Raw genomic sequence first — 18478 nt, forward strand, 5'->3', positions numbered from 1 at the left:
ATGTATTCCTTATGCAAGACTGAGGTTTTACTTACAAGTCTTATGGATCTGCAGCTAATTAGATACTTGTCAAAGCCTATTCCTGAGAAAAGAAGTTCAAATGTAATCTGTAGGCCTTAACACCCTCAGTTTTAGAAGGCCACTCTGGACCAGTAAACATAGTGATGATAAAGCTATCTAGACCTTGTACGGAAATGTCTTGCCCTAGTTAAAGGACACCAGCGCTGATGTGTTGCTGGAATAGAGGCATCGACATGAAACTCATCAAAACAGTATTAAAAAGGCAGAGAAGGGGCGCCTGGGTGGCTCAGTGGGTTAAAGCCTCTGCCTTCGGCTCAGGTCATGATTCCAAGGTCCTGGGATCGAGCCCCACATCAGGCTCTCTGCTCAGTGGGGAGCCTGCTTCCCCCTCTCTCTCTGCCTGCTTCTCTGCTTGCTTGTGATCTCTGTCTGTCAAATAAATAAATAAAATCTTTAAAAAATAATAAAATTAAATTAAAAAGCAGAGAAGCCCCATACCCCTTTTGGTCTCATGAGAGGGGAGGAAGTGCCTCCTCAGCGCCCCCAGCCCCTGCCCTAGACACTATGAAGGTGTCTCCTGCTATTTCTTGTTACCACTGTCAGGGTGGAAGATGACAGGGAAGCCTGGCATTCGGCATGCTGGAGGACACGCGAGTTTCTCTTGGGGGTCATAACGGGATCCGTGATGTGTTTTTCAGCATGTAACAAGAAGACTACCACCTTATTGACAACTATAAAATAATATTCTATCTTTGTGCCTCGGACTTTTTATCTGAAGAGAAGTTGAAAACAAAGGTCACTTTATTTCTCATGCTATTTCACATCTCCTAGATGAGCACAATGCCTGGACTCCCCACGCGGCCCTGTTTCTATGATATTGATTTGGACCCCAAAACTGAACAGGTGAATGGGTTGTTCTAGACAGGTGAGTTGTTACTGGTAAGAGTTTTGCTTTTTGGCTTTGAGGTATATTTATGAATCATGGGACTCCAACAGAAGCTGTGAATGCAGATTTGAATGCTTTTGAAACTTTTCCTTCCAAACATCACTGAGGGGAGAGTTGGCAGTGACCAGTGGAGGAAATAGTGCACAGTTGTGGAAGAGCGTGGCTTGTTAGGGAACAGTGTCGGGGAGAAAGCCGCTAGTGAACTCTGGAGGGACTGCCACAGAGGCTGGGCTGAAGGTCTGTGTACTTTGAGTAGATAGCAGGCAGGAGTAGAGTAAATGTCCCAGGAAGTAGAAAAGAGGAGGAAACAGGACCAGCCCAGGAATACTTGGAGTCTTAAGTAAAAGGTTCCCAAGTATTCATCACAATGAATGAGCCTTCCCTAGACACATCCTGTTGAAATTTCAAAAACATTAAAGATACAATTCTAAAAAGCCTTTTCTAGAAAAGAAAAAGTGTCTTGTCTATAAGAAAATGGGAATTAGAGTGAACAGCTGTCTTCTTACCAGAGTTAAGGGCTTTTCAACAGTGGAGGAATCCCCTCCGAGCTGACTTGGCACCTGCACTCACACCCCACCGCATCTTTTCAGAGGCTTTCAGACACGTGCAGGTTTGCTGCCCCACCTCAATTCCTAGAACGGTATTTAGCAGTGAACTCCGGCAAAATGGGGAATCAACCAAGAAAAAGGAAGCCATGGTTTTCAGGAAACCGAACCCTGATCTGGGCAATCACAAAGGAAAATCCTGACAGCTGCAAGGGACCTAGAGTTATCAGTCTAGGAGGGAGGAATTGAGAAACGCTAGAAAAGACAAGGGTATCAAAGGTAATGCAAAACTGAAGCTCTCACATTGTTTAAAAAAGTAAAAGGTCCAGGTGGAAGCAAACAAGTCCTCTTCTAAGCAACCGTAAGGATGGGTTGCTGAGATACAGAGACGAGATGGTGTGCTTGCTGCCCTGTCTTTCCTCCGGGAGGGCTTCTGTGACACGGGGAGTGTCCGTCTGGCTCAGGCCTGGCCTGGCCTTGGACAGTCTTCACGGAGCCAGAACGCAAGGGCCATGTGTGCTCTCAGGCCTCGGGCCAGCCCTACAGAGGTGGCTGTGGAAAGGCTGGAAACAACAGCTTTGGCGGCGCCAGACGGGAGTGCCCGGGCATGGAAGGGCAGAGGCCATGCTTCAGCTCCTAGAGGAACGTTTACTTCTTGTCTCTTTGTCCTTCTAGATTGCCCCTCTCCAAGAAGCTGCTGTGAACATTTGGCCGTTGTCCACTGAAGCCGACTGTTGGTTAGGAAGTGTGGGGAAGTCGAGAGAAGGCAGCCCCTGGTCTGAAGATCCTCGGAAATCAAGAGCAGGCATTTCCCCAGTAGCCTTATCTTCAGTCTTAATTCCCACCATCATGTATAAACTAACATAAATCATGCACAAGTCTACTTGATTGAAGTTCCACAGAATAAAAGGAAATGATTTTGCTATCTGGGTGTTTAAATATAAATTCTAGCAGTCACAGACCGTGCTGCAGTATCTGCCGTCCTGGGGGACCCATTTGCTGGCAGAGCCCAGGACCGAAGACGCAAGTTGCAAAACGTACTTTATGACACTGTTGTGTTTATTTTTTTTATTTTTGTAAAGGCCTTTATTTATTTGTCAGAGAGAGAGCATGAGAGAACATGAGCCGGAGGAGGGGCAGATGGAGAGGGAGAAGCAGGCTCCCCACTGAATGGGGAGCCCCATGCAGGACTCAGTCCCAGGACCCTGGGATCATGATCTGAGCGGAAGGCAGACACTTAACGACTGAGCCACCCAGGTGTCCCAACACTGTTGTGTTTAAAGGAGTAAATGGTGCGTGCTTGCAGATTTCTGGGAGGACACATCATGAGGAGACCGCCTGATAGGGTTGAGGGGGAAGCAGTATATAGAGAATGCACCTTTTTATCATACAGCTTTCTCTATGCCTTTTTTAACCTGAGAAAGTATTGCTCATATAGGTTTTTGTCCTGAACTTCCTTGGAATGCCCATTTCTGTCACAGCTTTAGCTCCACTTATTTTTAAGTTCTCAGGAAGGATGGTCGTAAAGCTCTAACTATAGTGAACCCTGTCTGCTCTGTTGATTCAGCAAATAACTGATTGAGCTGTGCCTGAGCTCCACCCCTCCCTCTGGAATGTGTTTTCCCTGTAGTGTTTTCCCTTCTCTTCCTGTTCTTCAGAGTCTATCTCGGTTCTTCCTCTCCTACTCTTTCCTCCTTCTTCCCCTTTGTCTTCCTGTGTTAGATCTTTCCAGAAGATGTTGTGTCCCCACTGAGGCCAGTGTAAATGCTGCTGGCATTGGCAGAGCAGTATCTTTCCTGGTGTCCTTGGTTTTACTATCTTTCATTCCCCAGGTTCACATCAGTGTTGTAATACAGTCAGTTTTGCCATCCAAAGAAGCGATGGCAGTGCTTTGGGGACAAACGAAAAAGGAGTCATGTGCAGAGCCCCAGCTTCACCACACTTTGCACGGTGCCAGTTCACATGGTGCCAAAGCATCACACGGGCCCAGTCTGCACTGTTTTTGATGTTTTTTTTTTAATATCCTATAGGACTTCATCTAGAATGGGACTTGCTGGGAATTCATTTTGTAAGGAAGAGAAGAAAGCAGTCTATTTTCAGACACAGTGACTTAAAGATCATCTTAAAGGATTGAGGCTTCTTCGAATCCCCAAAAGCCATGCGGGTTTACATCCTTAAGGCCAATAAGAATAGTGAACACAATTGGTTCGAGAGGGTGAGTGGAGTTTTATAAGCCAAAAATGATAAAGCCCTAATAAGGAACGCAAATTGTATTTACCAGATATTGCTTGGAATGAATGGACTATCACTAATGTAAGAATTTTCCTAAGTAACAGTAGAGTAGGTCTTTAGTAAAAATTCAAATGGTACAAGTTGCTTTTTCCACCTGCCAGTATATCTGGGAGATCTTCCTACATCAGTCCTTTGAGATTCACCTTGTTTGTTATGGCTGTGTAGTATCTAAATAGTCCTCTGTCAGTGGACACTTACCACTGTTCTGTGTGTTTTGCTATTACAAGTAAGAGAGTGAGGCATATTCTTTTACGTATCCGTGCAATTTGTGTAGAACCATCTGTTGGATAAATTGTTAGCAGTGGAATTGCTCAAAAGTGACCTTTATCTTCAAAATGAGAGCTGCCCTTTGGCTAGAAGTAGAGATAAATCCTAGAAAAAGTTGCAAACTAGGTTTGTATCTCCATTTTACAGAAAGGCAAACTTCAAAATTGCACTGCTGTTGTGTACCAGAAGAACTTGGTAAAGACCTCTGATTTTAAAGCCTTTGCTCTTTACCATCATTCAGCCTATCAGAGCTGTCCTGGCCAGGCAGCACAGAAATGAACTTCCTGTTTGTGACAGGTGGAGAGCTATGCCCATTGCACTTTCCTCCAGAAGGAAGGGATAATAGAAGGTAGCAGAAGCAGAGGGAAGGCCTGAGGAGGAATGCTGCTGAGCAATTAGTGATAGCATGGGTTTTGTGGGACTGATTCTTTGGTGTGTGATAAAGCCTTTGCCTTCTTTCTACTCAGGTCATGATCCCAGAGTCCTGGGATCAGGCTTTCTGCTCAGCAGGGAGCTTGCTTCCCCACCCCCCCAACTCTCTGCCTGCCTCTCTGCCTTCTTGTGATCTCTGTCAAATAAATAAACTCTTTAAAAAAAAATTTTTTTTTAAGTGGTAAAGAGGGGCACCTGACTGGCTCGGTTGGTGGAGCATGTGACTCTTGGTCTCAGAGCCAGGAGTTCAAGCCCCATGTTGAGGGTAGAGATGACATAAAAAAATAAAAGTGAGAAAGAGATGGCATGTAGGGTTCAAAAAATAACTGCAGGCTAATTGAAGACATGAATTCAGGACCTACAAAAAGCATTAGTGCTTGGGGTACATTTTAGAGTGTGTTGCCTGACAAGGTCCAGTACCTTTGCCTGGGGCCTAGGAGCCCTTCCAGATCCGTGTTCCTAAGCCTGCTCTGGGCCGCTGATGCTTTCCCACCCCGTATTTGCAATGTTACGGATGAACAGATTGGACCCTCTGTTCTGTGCTTCGGAGGCTGTTGCCATGCACTGAAGATGTATGTATACTCTTAATTCAGAAGAGGCAGCATTTGTGCCCTGTCAAGCAAAACGGATTACAACAGAACTACTGTTTGTGTTCTCTAGTACAACCCTGATGGTGCCTAGAAACAGATCAAAATACCAGAAAACGAGCCCCAGGTTCATCTAATGGTGTACCAGGGAAGGGGATAGAGGTCTTATTCCCAGAAGGTTTCTAGAGTGTAAGAATTATTCCTAAGGAGTTATAAGTCATTTTTGGTAGCTACAGGCCCAGGCCATGGGTAGATGGGGACCAGGGTGGGAGAAAGGCTATGATCAGTTGAGATCAGATAAATAGGAGTTTGGATAAATATGCAAGCTATTCTATCGGCATTGTGTGTCTGGTGATATTAAAAAGATATGCTGTAGGTAGAATAATTTTTCATCAGATTGGAGAAATATATTTATAGCCTGCTTCTCATTATATAATCAGAAGCTACTAATGGAGTAGCAGACAGTGATATGGGTAATAGCTTACTGTCACTTAAGTGAGTTCAGGGATGACAGGTTTCTTTCATGCATGAAATACTGGATACATTTCTTAAAACTCAGATATGGCATCAGATTCTAGTCATATCCTAAAGAAAAATCAGTGCAGTACTTCATTTATAGTACTCTATTCTGTGTGTGTGTGTGTGTGTGTGTGTGTGTGTGATGAGTTATTTGAAAAATAACTGAAAAGAATTCCCTTCAAATACAAAATCAATTTACCGTTTACCTCTTACCGCCCTTCAGTTCCCTTTTCATTAGTACCCCCCATCACTTTTTTTTAAAGAATACTGGAATAAGATCTACAAGTCATTTAAGGGGCCTTTATTGTTTTGACCTATCCCTTGTCTCACTTCCAATTCCTTCCTAATAAGACAGCTGTTTTCCCCTGTTCTCGTTTGGATAAGCTCATCTTATTTTTGCTTGAAATTGTTGAAAACACGTAGATCTGATAGATTTGGGAAAGCCTGGATCTCAGTAAGTAATAGCATCTCAGTTAGTTATGAGTGGCATGGATTTCTTTTGGCTTGTTTGAAGTCCCAAAGTGTCAGTAAGCAAGGTTAGCCATCCATCTGGGGATATAAATGACATTTTCAGACTGGTATTTGCTGACTGCACAAAGATAGACTGAATTCTAATTACAACTAAGCAAGATGGTTGGGGGTTTTCCTGTTTTACAGCTCTTGTCTCTCATTTTACCTGTAAACTTAAGACCCTGATAACTTAGATTCAATATTGCTCTTGTGTCCTAAGGTTTCTTTCTTTCTTTCTTTCTTTCTTTTTTAAGATTTTATTTATTTATTCGACAGACAGAGATCACAAGTAGGTAGAGAGGCAGGCAGAGAGAGAAGGGGGGCGAAGCAGGTTCTCTGCTGAGCAGAGAGCCCAATGCGGGACTCGATCCCAGGACCCTGAGACCAGGACCCGAGCTGAAGGCAGAGGCTTTAACCCACTGAGCCACCCAGGCACCCCTAAAGTTTCTTTCTTAAGTCTCAGCAACAGCTTCAGAATCCTACAGAGGTAAAATATATTCCTGGAAAACATCCAAAAGCAGATAACATTTACTTCCCTGAAGATCATGATCCTATCAAAGAAAAGCGGTAAGTACAACTGCTTTTCAGTAATTCTTTCCTCCACCTTAATAGGTTCTTCATCTGGATGGTATACCGGGAGGGGCTGGGAGGAGCCAACCGGGCAACCCAACACGCAACAACCCAATCCTGGGGCGGACCTCACAGCTGGAATTCCCAGGAATGCCTCCGTAGGTAATGTTAAACCTGAAGCATGTCCCCTAAGCCCTCATAGCAACGCCTTTCATTGGTTAATGAAACCTACGCCTTATGTGTACAAATGAAATAAATGCTTGCAGTGCTTTTCAGTACAGCTGGCAACTTGTTTAGATAAAGACCCAGGAAATGTATGAAAATACACAGCCTGGCCATCCAGTCAGGCTAGAGGGTAAATGCTCCCTGTGCCCTTTGCTCTGACTCGGACTGGAATTGTGAGGGAAGCCATCTCCTGCACCCTGCCCCCTCCCCGCCCCCTTAACTGAGAGAGACAAGATTAAGCAGACACTGGAAATACATAAAATATAAAAGATGGATGTGGCTGGGTTCCTGTGCCCGTCTGACCTCCTCGCCCACACATCGTATCACCTCTAACTGCCGCCCAGACTAGGGAGGCCAAGGGTCTGGGTCTTGGGTCTCTGAGAGTATTTGGCAGTGAACCATAATAACACCATTACACCCAAAGCCACTCCAAGGAAAGTTTTTTTTTCCCCTGTTTCAATTCATATATGTAATTTTTCCCCCAAATGAGCTTTCACCCTACACAGTTTTTAACCCTACTTTTCAAATGTAGTATCTGCCGTGTATTTAAAGACTCGGCGTGTTGGAGGGGCGGGGGACTTAAATGGAAGTGCCCCTAAATTAAAACCAAATTTTGCTACTTTGCGTCTCAGAAAATGCGGGGTTCACTGCCCTGGTCCGCATCCCATCTGCCCCCTCCCCCTCTGGGTGGTCCGCTGCCTGTGCTGCACGTGGTGCGCCGCGGGGGCTCGCGCGGGGGCCAGGAGTGCCAGGTGCGCTCCCACGCCGCGGGGCGAGCCGCTTGCAGACTGAGCCCCCGCGCCCGCGCCCGCGCCGCCCGCCCCGCGCCCTGGCCCCGCCCCGCGCCCGCCTGCCCCGCGCGCATTGGAGCCGCGGGCTGTCGCTCCCCGCGCTCTGGGGAGGGGGCGCCGCCGGCTGCGCTCCTGCAGCAGAGGGCTGCACGCTGCTGGTGCGACCCGGGCTTCCCGGGCTGCCTGGGCGTCCAGCGCCGCCAGCGGACATCCCCCACCCCCCGACGTCGGCAGCAGGGTCGCCAGGAACCCCGGCGCCGTCGGTAAGTGAAGGAGGGCGAGGGAGTGTCCAGGAGCGGGGTCAGGGCTGGGGTCCGGTCCGCCGGCCGCCTGCGCGGCGTGGTGGGCGGAAGGTCCCCCTGGACACCCGCAGTCCCGGCCGCCGAGGAGGCCTGAGTAGGAACCGGCAGGGGTCGTTTGTCTGCCGGAACCTCCAGCCCCGCGACCCTCGTCAGCGGTGCCCACCCACCCTCTTCGCGTTACAGCTCATGCTGGCAGCAGGGGTGGCGGGGACCGCTTCTCCTTCCTCACCTCCTTTGCGGGAACTGTGATTTGGGGTTCCTGGCCATTGTAACTGCAGATAGCCTGCAGCCGCGCTCTGTTCCACGCCCCCGGCACTTTCCTTTTCGAGTACTTGGTCCTGCGCTCCGGCTCCTGCCGCCAGGCGCATCCAGTCGGAAGGAGGCGCCTTCCTCCGGGTGGCGGCTTGGTGGCCCGCGCCTGGCCCTGGGAGAAAGTCACAGCTTTCCTCCCGATCCTCCCGAAGGGTTTGCTCTTGGTCTCCGGGCTTCTCTGCTCAGGGGGGAAAGTGGCGTTAGACATGGGACTCTGTCAGGAAATGACAACAGGGACTTTGAGATTACCGCGACAATGAAAGTACCCTGCAGGTTAAGGAGCATCGTTTGCACGCGAACGTTCTGCAAGGTTTTAATGTTTTCAGACTGTATTTTTCCCCATTTCAGTTAGGTTTTTGTTTGCGTGTTTGTTTGATTTCTACCGTAACAGACGTTCACGTGAGCTTCCCAGGCAGTTGTCTCTGGGCGACCCAGGTTAACCTCAAATAGTACCATCTTAAACATGATCTAATTGCACTATTTCTGTTGTACATCCTCCAGTTGGTAAAAACTATCAGGTGCTGAGAACTCCCAAGACGTGAGAAGACTTGGCTTATGGAAGCATTGTGTGAAGACGGACACTGTACATTGTTCACATTTTAGGTCCATCGTTGTTCTAGGATGACTTTGTCTTTCTGTCGGGGCATAGCGTATGTAACTGCCAACCTAAGGGAATATTTATTTAGATCATAAACTGATTTCCTGAGTTCCAGTCCCTTTTGTGGTTCATAGAATCAAGAGCTAACCAAATACACCTTCAGCGCTGAAGGATTTACACAAAAACAGTACAGGGAAAGAGTCCCCTCGCTTATTTTAGGATATACATCAACAAAAATTAATATGGCTTTTGTTAGATCATCACCTCACTTCTGTGTTCTTTGGTGCTGTCATACTATTCTGTGGATCAATTTTATGTTTATAAATAACTAATCAGTTTGCCACTTGCATAGCTTATCAGTTATTTTTGGCTTTCAAATTAGTTCCAGAACCAAGAAAACAAAATACAGAGAATTTCAAAAGCTTTATTTTAAAATAGCAAGAATTCAGTCTGGTCTTGGTTCAGTTATGACTTGACAGGCTACCTTGTGGTTAAAGAAAACAATTAAAAATTTTTTGACTAGTGAATCTAGTGCAGATTAGTATCTCCAAACAATTCATTTTTCTGACAAAACTCTAATGCCTACATTCCAAGTCTGGGCTTCAGAAACAGGCAATCAATCTGGTTCAATCTAATCTGTTACCTGCTAGTTGTATAATCTCAGGCAGGTTGTTTAACTCTCTGTGCCTCAGTTTCTTCCTCTGTGGAGAGTGATACCTCCACCTACTCATTTTATAATGTGGGGAAGACTAGAGATGTATGTAAAAGTGTCTAGCATATCCTAATGCACAGGAGTTGCTCAGTAAATGTCAGCTATTATTATCATTCACTCTTACTGGCCTTCGACTGTGTGCTCATGGAAAACATTTGAACAGTAGATACTTAGCTGTCAAAATAGCTGAAAAAATGTCAAAATTATACAACTAAATTTAAGAGGGGAGAATGACAGTGATGTTAAATTTCCCAAGAGTGTGTATGAAAAGTAGCACCTCTCTGATGGAACATACATTTTTAGAACAGAAACCTTATGGTATAATGGAGAGAACATTGGAAAGTCAGAGTCTTCTGTGCTAACTCTGGCTGTGACCTTATCTAACTGTAATGGCTTTCGGCACCCCAACTACCCACCCTGGAGTTCGTTTTCTTCATCTTGCTGGACTTGAATGATCTTTAAGATTCTTTGCAGCTGCAGAATTTGCATGTAATAAAAATCACCCTAGCTCTCTTACCACTTTGCCTTTCATTGTTTTGTTACTGTCCTCTGTTTGTTAACTTGGATTTGAACTATAAACATCCATAAAGACAGCACAACAAAAGATTGATACTGGATTTGCAAGTAATCCAAGTTGAAGTTTTAACAAAGAGATCAGAGCAAAGTAGACTCTATAGTAGATTATTAGATGGGAAACGTTCTTGGTAGAACAATATACATTCAACTGAAATCTTTCTGTAGGAAACAGTAGGTTGATGGTGAAATAAAATACACTCTTTTTTCTCTCATCAGGTTGGTCCTTAAATAAAACAATAATCTATCCAGTAAAGGGCTTTCATGAAGAAATTAACGAGAGAAATTACAAGTAAGAGAGAAACTAGGAATTGTACATTGAAGAAACCACCTCAAACAAATGTATGGAGTAAAACAAAAAGAGTGAATACATCTGGAAGAAATTTTACTTAGTATATTTTTGCCCACCTTTTTGTCATAAAGGCTGCTAAGGAAGAGAGAATATAGTTTTCTAGAGAAAGAACGAATGTGATGTAAAAATGGAAACCACGGTTTCTGAAATTCAAGTTGAAAGCAGGGATGAGAAGAGACCCACAGAAGTTAGTCCTCAAGATAAGAGGCAGGAGGGAAGATCATCAATGCTTTGCTTCAAGAGAAGAAAGAAAGCAACCAAAACGATGAAGCCCAGAGCTAGCTCTGAAGCTGCTGGTACGGCAGGAACGCGTCCCCCAGAAGCAGGAGCTTCCGATCAGCCACAGCCCCCAGGCGGGGCCTGGGCCTCAATCAAACGTCTTGTAACACGCAGAAAAAGGTCAGAATCTTCAAAGCAGCAAAAGCCCTTTGAGGCTAAAGTGCAACCTGAAATCAGTGCTGAGGATGCTGATCTTTCTAAGAAAAAGGCCAAATCTGGACTTAAGATTCCCTGCATTAAATTCTCAAAAGGAGAGAAAAGAAGTAATCATTCCAAGATTATAGAAGACTCAGACTGCAGCATCAGAGTCCAGGCAGAGGCTGAACATGTGGATACAAAAGCCCTGGCCCAATCAGATGAGCAGGCAACAAAAACCGAGTTGCCCCAGGATTTAAGTAAAGACGGCTCTGGGAAGGGGGGTGATGAGGTCTGCGAACCAAATGTGAGCAACAGCACAACTACAGCTGGAGAAAAAGTGATCTCAGTAGAACTTGGGTTAGATACGGGGCACTCTGCCGTTCACCCAGGAACACTAATCCTTGAAAGAGATACGGAAACGATTGAGGAAAAACAAAGTATTCAACCCCAGCAAGCAAGCCCACTTGAAACTTCTGAAACAGAACATCAGCCTCCAGTGGTTTCTGAGGTTCCTCCCTCACCCACAATCCCAGATCAGCAAATTGTGGAAGATGCCGGAAGCAAGATCCTAGAAAGTGGACCAAATTGGGAAGAGCACGAAAGTAGAGAGATTGTAGCCGAAGAGAGTGAGCCAAAAGATACTGAATTGAGCCAGGAATCAGAGCTGAGAGAAAATGAGGTCACTGCAGAAAAACCCAAACCAGAAGAAAGCAAAAGAATGGAGCCAATTGCTATTATTATTACAGACACTGAAATCAGTGAATTTGATGTTAAGAAATCTAAAAATGTCCCTAAGCAATTCTTAATTTCAATTGAAAATGAGCAAGTGGGGGTTTTTGCTAATGATAGTGGTTTTGAGGGTAGAACTTCAGAACAATACGAAACACTCTTAATAGAAACAGCTTCTTCTCTTGTCAAGAATGCTATCCAATTGTCGATAGAACAGCTGGTTAATGAAATGGCCTCTGATGATAATAAAATGAACAATCTTCTACAGTGACTTAATTTCCAGATCATGGGAGGAGAAAAAAAAAAAGCTTCCTGCTAAATTATTTTGCATATTTGTGGCATTTTGCATTCAGTTACAAATGAGAGGCTATCATCTGTGGAATTTATAGGTACAGTTCCAGCCCGGAAGTGCTAATTAAGTATGTAAAACTCTCCTACCACGGAAGTGCAGTCACTTCTGGATTTTGGAGGAAGTTAGTAAAGATCACAATGGAAGTGACATATGGGGAGTAGCTAAAATGACATGCGGTAGTTGGGGTGCTTAGGAGGGGGAAGCTGTGTTTATTGAGCACTCATGGTATGCCAGAAACTCTTTAATATTCTCTGATGTCACAAAGCCTTGTTTCCTTTTGATAGTTTAATCCTGTGTATAGGTTAACATCACATTGGATTTTCAAAAAAAAATTTTTTTACAGTGCACTTTTATGTTTAAAATGGTGAATAAGGTGAGCTATTTTTGTGAATGTGTGATTTATAGTTGTTACACTCATAGGCAGTAGTCTTACCTCAAAAAAAAAATATTGCCTTTTCCTAATTTCAGCAGAATGTGCATATTTGAATCAAATATGAGTGTTTTTTTTGTCTTGCTTAGATACCGTACAAAGCCATTCATAATTTATTTCAAATAGGCAAATAATTACCAAGTGCAAATGTGTGGAAATGGGCCGTGCATTTTCCCTCTCTGTCTTTCTGCCTCACATCCATTTCTGCATGGGGTCATCTGCTGAAAAGTTAGAGACAAAACCCAAAAAACTAAACAACAGCAACAGCAAAAACAGGAAGAGTAAAATACTGTTTTCCATCCAGGAGAAGGCAAATTGCCCAAGTAAAAATATGATCCCAGATAACATAGGATTCATCTTGCAGGACTGCTTCTCTAGAGACCACTTTCATCCACCTCTCCCCAAAGAGGGAATTCATAGCCAGCCTGGCAGTAAAAGTCCCAGGAAAACATAACAATTTAGTGAAAATACTCTTCACTTTTGACCAAGAATGAGCCAAGTTCATGGTTGAATAGAAAGTGAAAAATTATTGTTAAAGCACATTGTATTTTAAATATCAGTATTCTCTTGTTGTGCCTATGTGTCAACAGACACCAGTAACCTACATTTTACATGGATTTTGATAAATAACTTTTTCATCAGTATGTTCAATCCAGTTAATCCCTTACCAAAAAAAAAAAAAAAAAAAAAAAAAAAAAAAAAGAACTTAATGTAATGATGAGAAGGGCTTATTTGCATTTTATCTGGTTATTTAAATCATCGATCTCATCAACGATTGCCATATTTTTTGAAAAAGTAGTTCCATTTCAATCTTTCCTTGTGTTAAATGGCCATAATACTATAACACACTTCCCTACCTCACAGGTAAAGGTCCAAATTGTTTAGTCCCCATTGTCTAAACTGAGAGACAGCATGACTCTGACAGTAGATGAAGTATAAAAAGCTTTCCACTCGAGTTGCAAAGCATTTGTTAAAGAGGATTTGTCCATTCTTGGAGAAAAGAGTGTACATTAGATGATTGTAAATGACCTGGTGACTTCTTGCATTATTTATGGATTACATATAGAAAGTATGTGCTGATTTGTCCTGTAGAACCTTCTTTGTTTCTTGCTGTGAGTACATCTTGAGACCTCTGGCAGAAAAACCTAATCTGACTTTGGAACTGAACCAAATAATGGATATTATTAGCAAGATTCTTTGCTGAAGTACAAAATTATTCCCCCAGACTTTTCTACCTTCACGCGTATAACCTTGGGAGGAGAAACCCACAAAAATCCTTCAATTTAGCCACACAAAAGTGGGTTTTCAAAACATATGACCCAAGAAGTGAGTTTCTTTTAGTAGTATAATTTTCAGACATAAAAAGAAGACTGCTAAGTCATTCTCCCTAAAAATACTCTTTTTCATTCACTGTATGTGGTGCTAATGGACTTGGATGGTTACCAGCAAATATATTTAAAAGTGAAAATTTTTTAAAAATCTGACCAAAGTTCGTGCATTTTACAGTGTTTTAAGGAATCCTGTCTTCATTTATTGCAAGAATGGCTCAAGCCAATATACGTGCGTTGTAAGTTTTTCAGTAATCTCTCATGAATGAACAAGTATAGCACTTACCAGTGATTGCAAATATTTTGGAAAGCTTATGCATATTTGGGAGTTTTAAAGAGTTATGAGATAAATATGTGTAATTAGTTATTTATGTTAAGGTAAGAATACTTTCTCTGGTCCTGGGTTTCTACTTTTTTTTTCCCCCACTGTAGTTTGATACATATTTTTTGGTTAGACCGTATAGTATAACCAATTGTATTTTGTGATAACATGTGTACCCTACCTGTTTTCATTTTTAAGTGGTTCCTCCTTAATCTTTTCTATTGAAAGTATCTGGTGAATTAAATAAATAGGATTTCAGTCTGAAAAAAGAATCCAGAAATTAATTGATCTCAGTCTGAATATACCTGCCACACGGCCAAATCCTTTTCACATGAATTCTAAGGTGATCCAGATTGTTTTGTTATAGAAGCAAGCAGGGATCCAATAACTTGGAAGTCTCTTATAAAATGTTTAATTTCAATAGTATTTATTTTAAGCAATTGGACTTTATATGCCAAACATTAAGTGCACATAAATAGGTTCCTATTCAGTTCGTCCCCATTTGACATGATTAAAATGATCATTTAAAAGGCAGTTTAATAATACTGCATTAATTTTCATTTAAATTTACTGTGATAAATGTTGCTTTTAATGAACATTTTATTAATTCGCTGGGATTCAGTTTCCCTTTGAACTCAACATTTTACAAGGTGGGTTGGTTTATTGGATACTTGTTAATTTTTTCAGCGTATTATCTTCGCCTTTTTAAGAGCCAAGTGTTATTCACTTTGCTTTACAACCCAGTGAATATGAAAACCCTCTTCTATTTTATGTAGCACTAGTCACTTAACATTTTCTCAAAGTACTTTATAGGATATAAAAATAGTACTGGGTAACATTTAAGTAAAGGTAGCAGAAAACAAAAGAACTTTCAAACAGAAATTATGTTCCCTGCCACCACCTCCACCTCAAAGAATAATAAGTATGTGGCACAAATGGGATTCTTCAGAAAAGCTGTCTGCATAATTTTCTTTCAAGGTAATGCATTTGACAGCACGAAGTTTGTGATGATCTTAATTGGTCTACTATTTAGTGGAATCTGAGAAACCATCGGATTTATTTCTGAGAGATTAATTTATTTTACCAGCGCCTGTGAAAAGCCATCCTGCTCAAGGTCATTAAAGACAGGGGTCATGGGAGGGCACCAATCAAATATGGCTTCTGCATGCAATCCAGAGTTCACTTTATCAACGTTTCACTTCAAGTTGCCTTATTTTTTATAGTTAAAGAGTTAATTTGCAGGGGTTGGGGGGGTCTACAGCAGAATTTTTAAAATAATTGTTAGGCTTTAGAGTCCATTGTTTGGAAAGATCCTTTTAATGTTAACTTTATTCAGATATGTAAAGTCTTCTAATTTCAACTGATACTCAATACATCAGGGGTTGACTTTTCTGCCTGCCATTTATACATTTTCTTAAGAGTCCTTGTTTATGGTTTCAGGTTATTTAGGTTCAAATTCCTATGAGGTTTTATCGTGTAACATAAAGTTTCTTATTATACAGAATTCAGAATTTCAGTCAATAGTACATTTTGTGGTACATTTTTGAAAAAAGTTCTTGTAATCCTTATTTAGTTACAAAAAATTAAACAGAAGGAAGCTACATAAAATTTAGATGTCCTGATTAAATTCAGTTTGGTTCAACATGTGTTGGGTATAACATATGCCCAACACTGTAAAGGAGACAGGCTCCCAGCCCTCCAAGAGCTCAAGCTAGGGAACGGCAACCAGAGGAACTAGGACAGGGATTAAGGTTAGGAGCCACAGGCATGAGTGCCATAGAGGAGAGAATAAAGAGAATGTGATTAATTCGTCTAGTGAGGGGAAGTTTGGTCATCTAAATACAGGGACAGTTTGAAAGCATTCCATTTCTAAATAGTTAAACGGTTATATTCACTATGATTTGTGAACAGGTGCAGAAAAAAGCCTGCATTATGTTACATATTTATAGTAGTTCTTTGTCTATAAAAATGTTAAGTGGATGAGCTATTATGAAAGTAAAAAATTCCATTTTGTAATTTCTTGTTAAAATCAGTACTCTATGACTGTGGATCAGATGCTAATATTTAAGAAATACTCTGTAGAAAAAGATTTCAACCTGAATTAATATATGTATGACTCTTAATATAGAATAAATGATATAGTGGCTCATGTTTATTTTATTTTACATCATCTAAGAGAAAGGTGGTATATTATGTTTACTTCCTCAGAGTTACAAAGGTCAGACTGATGGAACTGTTGAGTTAGCACTACCAAGAGTTCTGCTCTGCTGATTGGGAGCTAGACAGACTTTACAAAGACAAGCCTAAAAGAGCCCGCCTCCAGCAGACAGAAACACAAACTCCTCGAACTTGAATTCAATTTCAGTGAACTATCTATCCATCTAAAGGGCGTATCTGACTTTGATGCCATCTATAAATTTGATAGACATGTCCTTGTTTTCATCATCTCTTGCTATGCCGGTAGTTGTCTTTTCTACATTATAGTAACCTATGAATTGTTAGCAGTATTACTTCATGGCTTTCCAAATAAGCAATCTTCATATGAAAGTGCTTAAGTTATTCAGATCTTGTCTGCTAAAGCTGGATGTTTCAAAAGTTCTCTGTTTATGAAGACACTGATTTTATGCCTCTAACATTGACAACCCTGTTTTTCCTGTGGCACAGTGCAATGGTAATAATTGGACTCTACAAAAGAATGTACTTTACAAATCTTGGGACCAATGGCAAGTTGATCGTGTCTGGGGTGCTCAGTCAGTAGAGTGTGTGGCTTTTGATGTCAGCGTTGTGAGTTTGTGCCCTGTGCTGGTTGTGGAGGTGACTTAAAAAAGTAAATAAACTGGATAGGGTCCTAAAACTAAAACTTGTTCCAAAGCAAACAGTCTTACTAATGCACAAACCCTGTACATAAGCTTATTTAATATTTCACATCTTGCAGAGTTTTTTTAGTATATGTGCTGCCAAAGCGAGCATACATCTTGCAGAGTTTTAAAATTCTTATTAAATCACATCTTTCTAATAGATAACACTACCTTTTGCAAAATTTGTCCTCATAGGCAATTATGCTAATCCTTTAGACCCACCATAACTGCTGAAGTCTGGAGTCCCTGACTGCTTTGTGAGCACCTACTTTTTTTTTTTCCCCAAAAAGCTTGAGAACACCAGGGTGGGGGATGTTGAGTTTTCTGAGCTTAGGAAAGAGTGACTGCAGACAGTCCCCACTTAACAATGTTCAGCTAATGACTTTTTGATTTTATGATCGTGTGAAAGCATATGCCTTCAGTAGAAACTATACTTGGAATTTGGGGTTTTGAGCTTCCGCAGACTAACACCTTGTGACATGATGCTGTGCTGTGACAGCTCCCACCCACAAGGGTCAGAAAACAATACACTTAAAACGACACACGTTCTGTACCCATACAACCCTTCTGTTCTTCACTTTCAGGACAGTATTCAGTAAATTACATGAAATAGTCAATGCCTTATTACGAAATAGGCTTCGTGTTAGATGACTATTCCCAGAATAGGCTAATGTAATTGTTCTGAGCTATATTTAAAGTAGACAGGCTAAGCTATGATGCTCAGTGAATTAAGTGTCTTTTGTTTTTTTCTTTCTTTCTTTCTTTCTTTTTTTTTATTTATTTACTTGACAGACAGAGATCATAAGAAGGCAGAGAGGCAGGCAGAGAGAGAGAGGAGGAAGCAGGCTCCCCGCTGAGCAGAGAGCCTGATGCGGGGCTCCATCCCAGGACCCTGGGATCATCACCCGAGCTGAAGGCAGAGGCTTTAACCCACTGAGCCACCCAGGTACCCCTGAATTAAGTGTCTTAAATGCATTTTCAACTTACGATATTTTCAATATGCAATGGCTTTATTAGGACATAACCCCGTCATAAATAGAGGAAGATTATGTGTGTTTGTACATGACAGGTGACACTACACATCTGCAGAAAATCCTCAGCGAAGCTGGGCACAGGTGCCATGAACAGTTGAGGAAAACCTAAGTAAGTGGAGGGTGGTGTGGTGACCCCCAGCCTAGAAAAATCCCAAACTAAAAATTGTCTCTGGCAATTCCAACTCATCATAACAGCAGTGGTAGCAGGGTCCAGCAGTTTCTGCACATTAGTAAGACAAGATGCACTTTTCCTAGACTTGTTTTGTGGCTAAACTCCAATAGGACTTTCAGCCTTGATTGTTTATTACAGTGCAGTTATAGAGATTCAGCCTTTCACAGCTATCCTGTGGCCATAAAACCCAGAACTTCTACTTCTGCTCTCCTGGAGATGGGGAGCACAGGGTGACCCAAAAGCAGGTGCCATCATTTATGTATTTGTCCGTGAAGCTTTTTT

The 18478-nt window shown here is 42.2% G+C and overlaps 2 protein-coding genes across 2 annotated transcripts in view; both read left to right on the forward strand.

Annotated features, from left to right (window-relative positions):
* The window catches only part of MTHFD1 (methylenetetrahydrofolate dehydrogenase, cyclohydrolase and formyltetrahydrofolate synthetase 1), a 59413-nt gene extending 56976 nt beyond the window's left edge, over positions 1 to 2437 (forward strand). Inside the window, exons 27-28 of the mRNA XM_004738914.3 lie at positions 853 to 946; positions 2188 to 2437. Coding sequence (XP_004738971.3) covers positions 853 to 942 — 90 coding nt within the window. The 3' untranslated portion in view covers positions 943 to 946; positions 2188 to 2437. The remainder of the gene's footprint in view (positions 1 to 852; positions 947 to 2187) is intronic.
* A 252-nt stretch (positions 2438 to 2689) lies between these two features.
* Positions 2690 to 16992, forward strand: AKAP5 (A-kinase anchoring protein 5). The gene is made up of 3 exons (XM_004738919.2): positions 2690 to 3727; positions 6732 to 7968; positions 10422 to 16992. The coding sequence occupies exon 3, from the start codon at positions 10682 to 10684 to the stop codon at positions 11969 to 11971; it is 1290 nt and encodes a 429-aa protein (XP_004738976.1). The 5' UTR covers positions 2690 to 3727; positions 6732 to 7968; positions 10422 to 10681; the 3' UTR covers positions 11972 to 16992.
* Positions 16993 to 18478: the final 1486 nt, after the last annotated feature.

Source organism: Mustela putorius, unplaced genomic scaffold, assembly GCF_011764305.1.
Source record: "Mustela putorius furo isolate JIRA1106 unplaced genomic scaffold, ASM1176430v1.1 tig00000129_pilon_pilon_pilon, whole genome shotgun sequence".
In the NCBI taxonomy this organism is placed as follows: domain Eukaryota; kingdom Metazoa; phylum Chordata; class Mammalia; order Carnivora; family Mustelidae; genus Mustela; species Mustela putorius.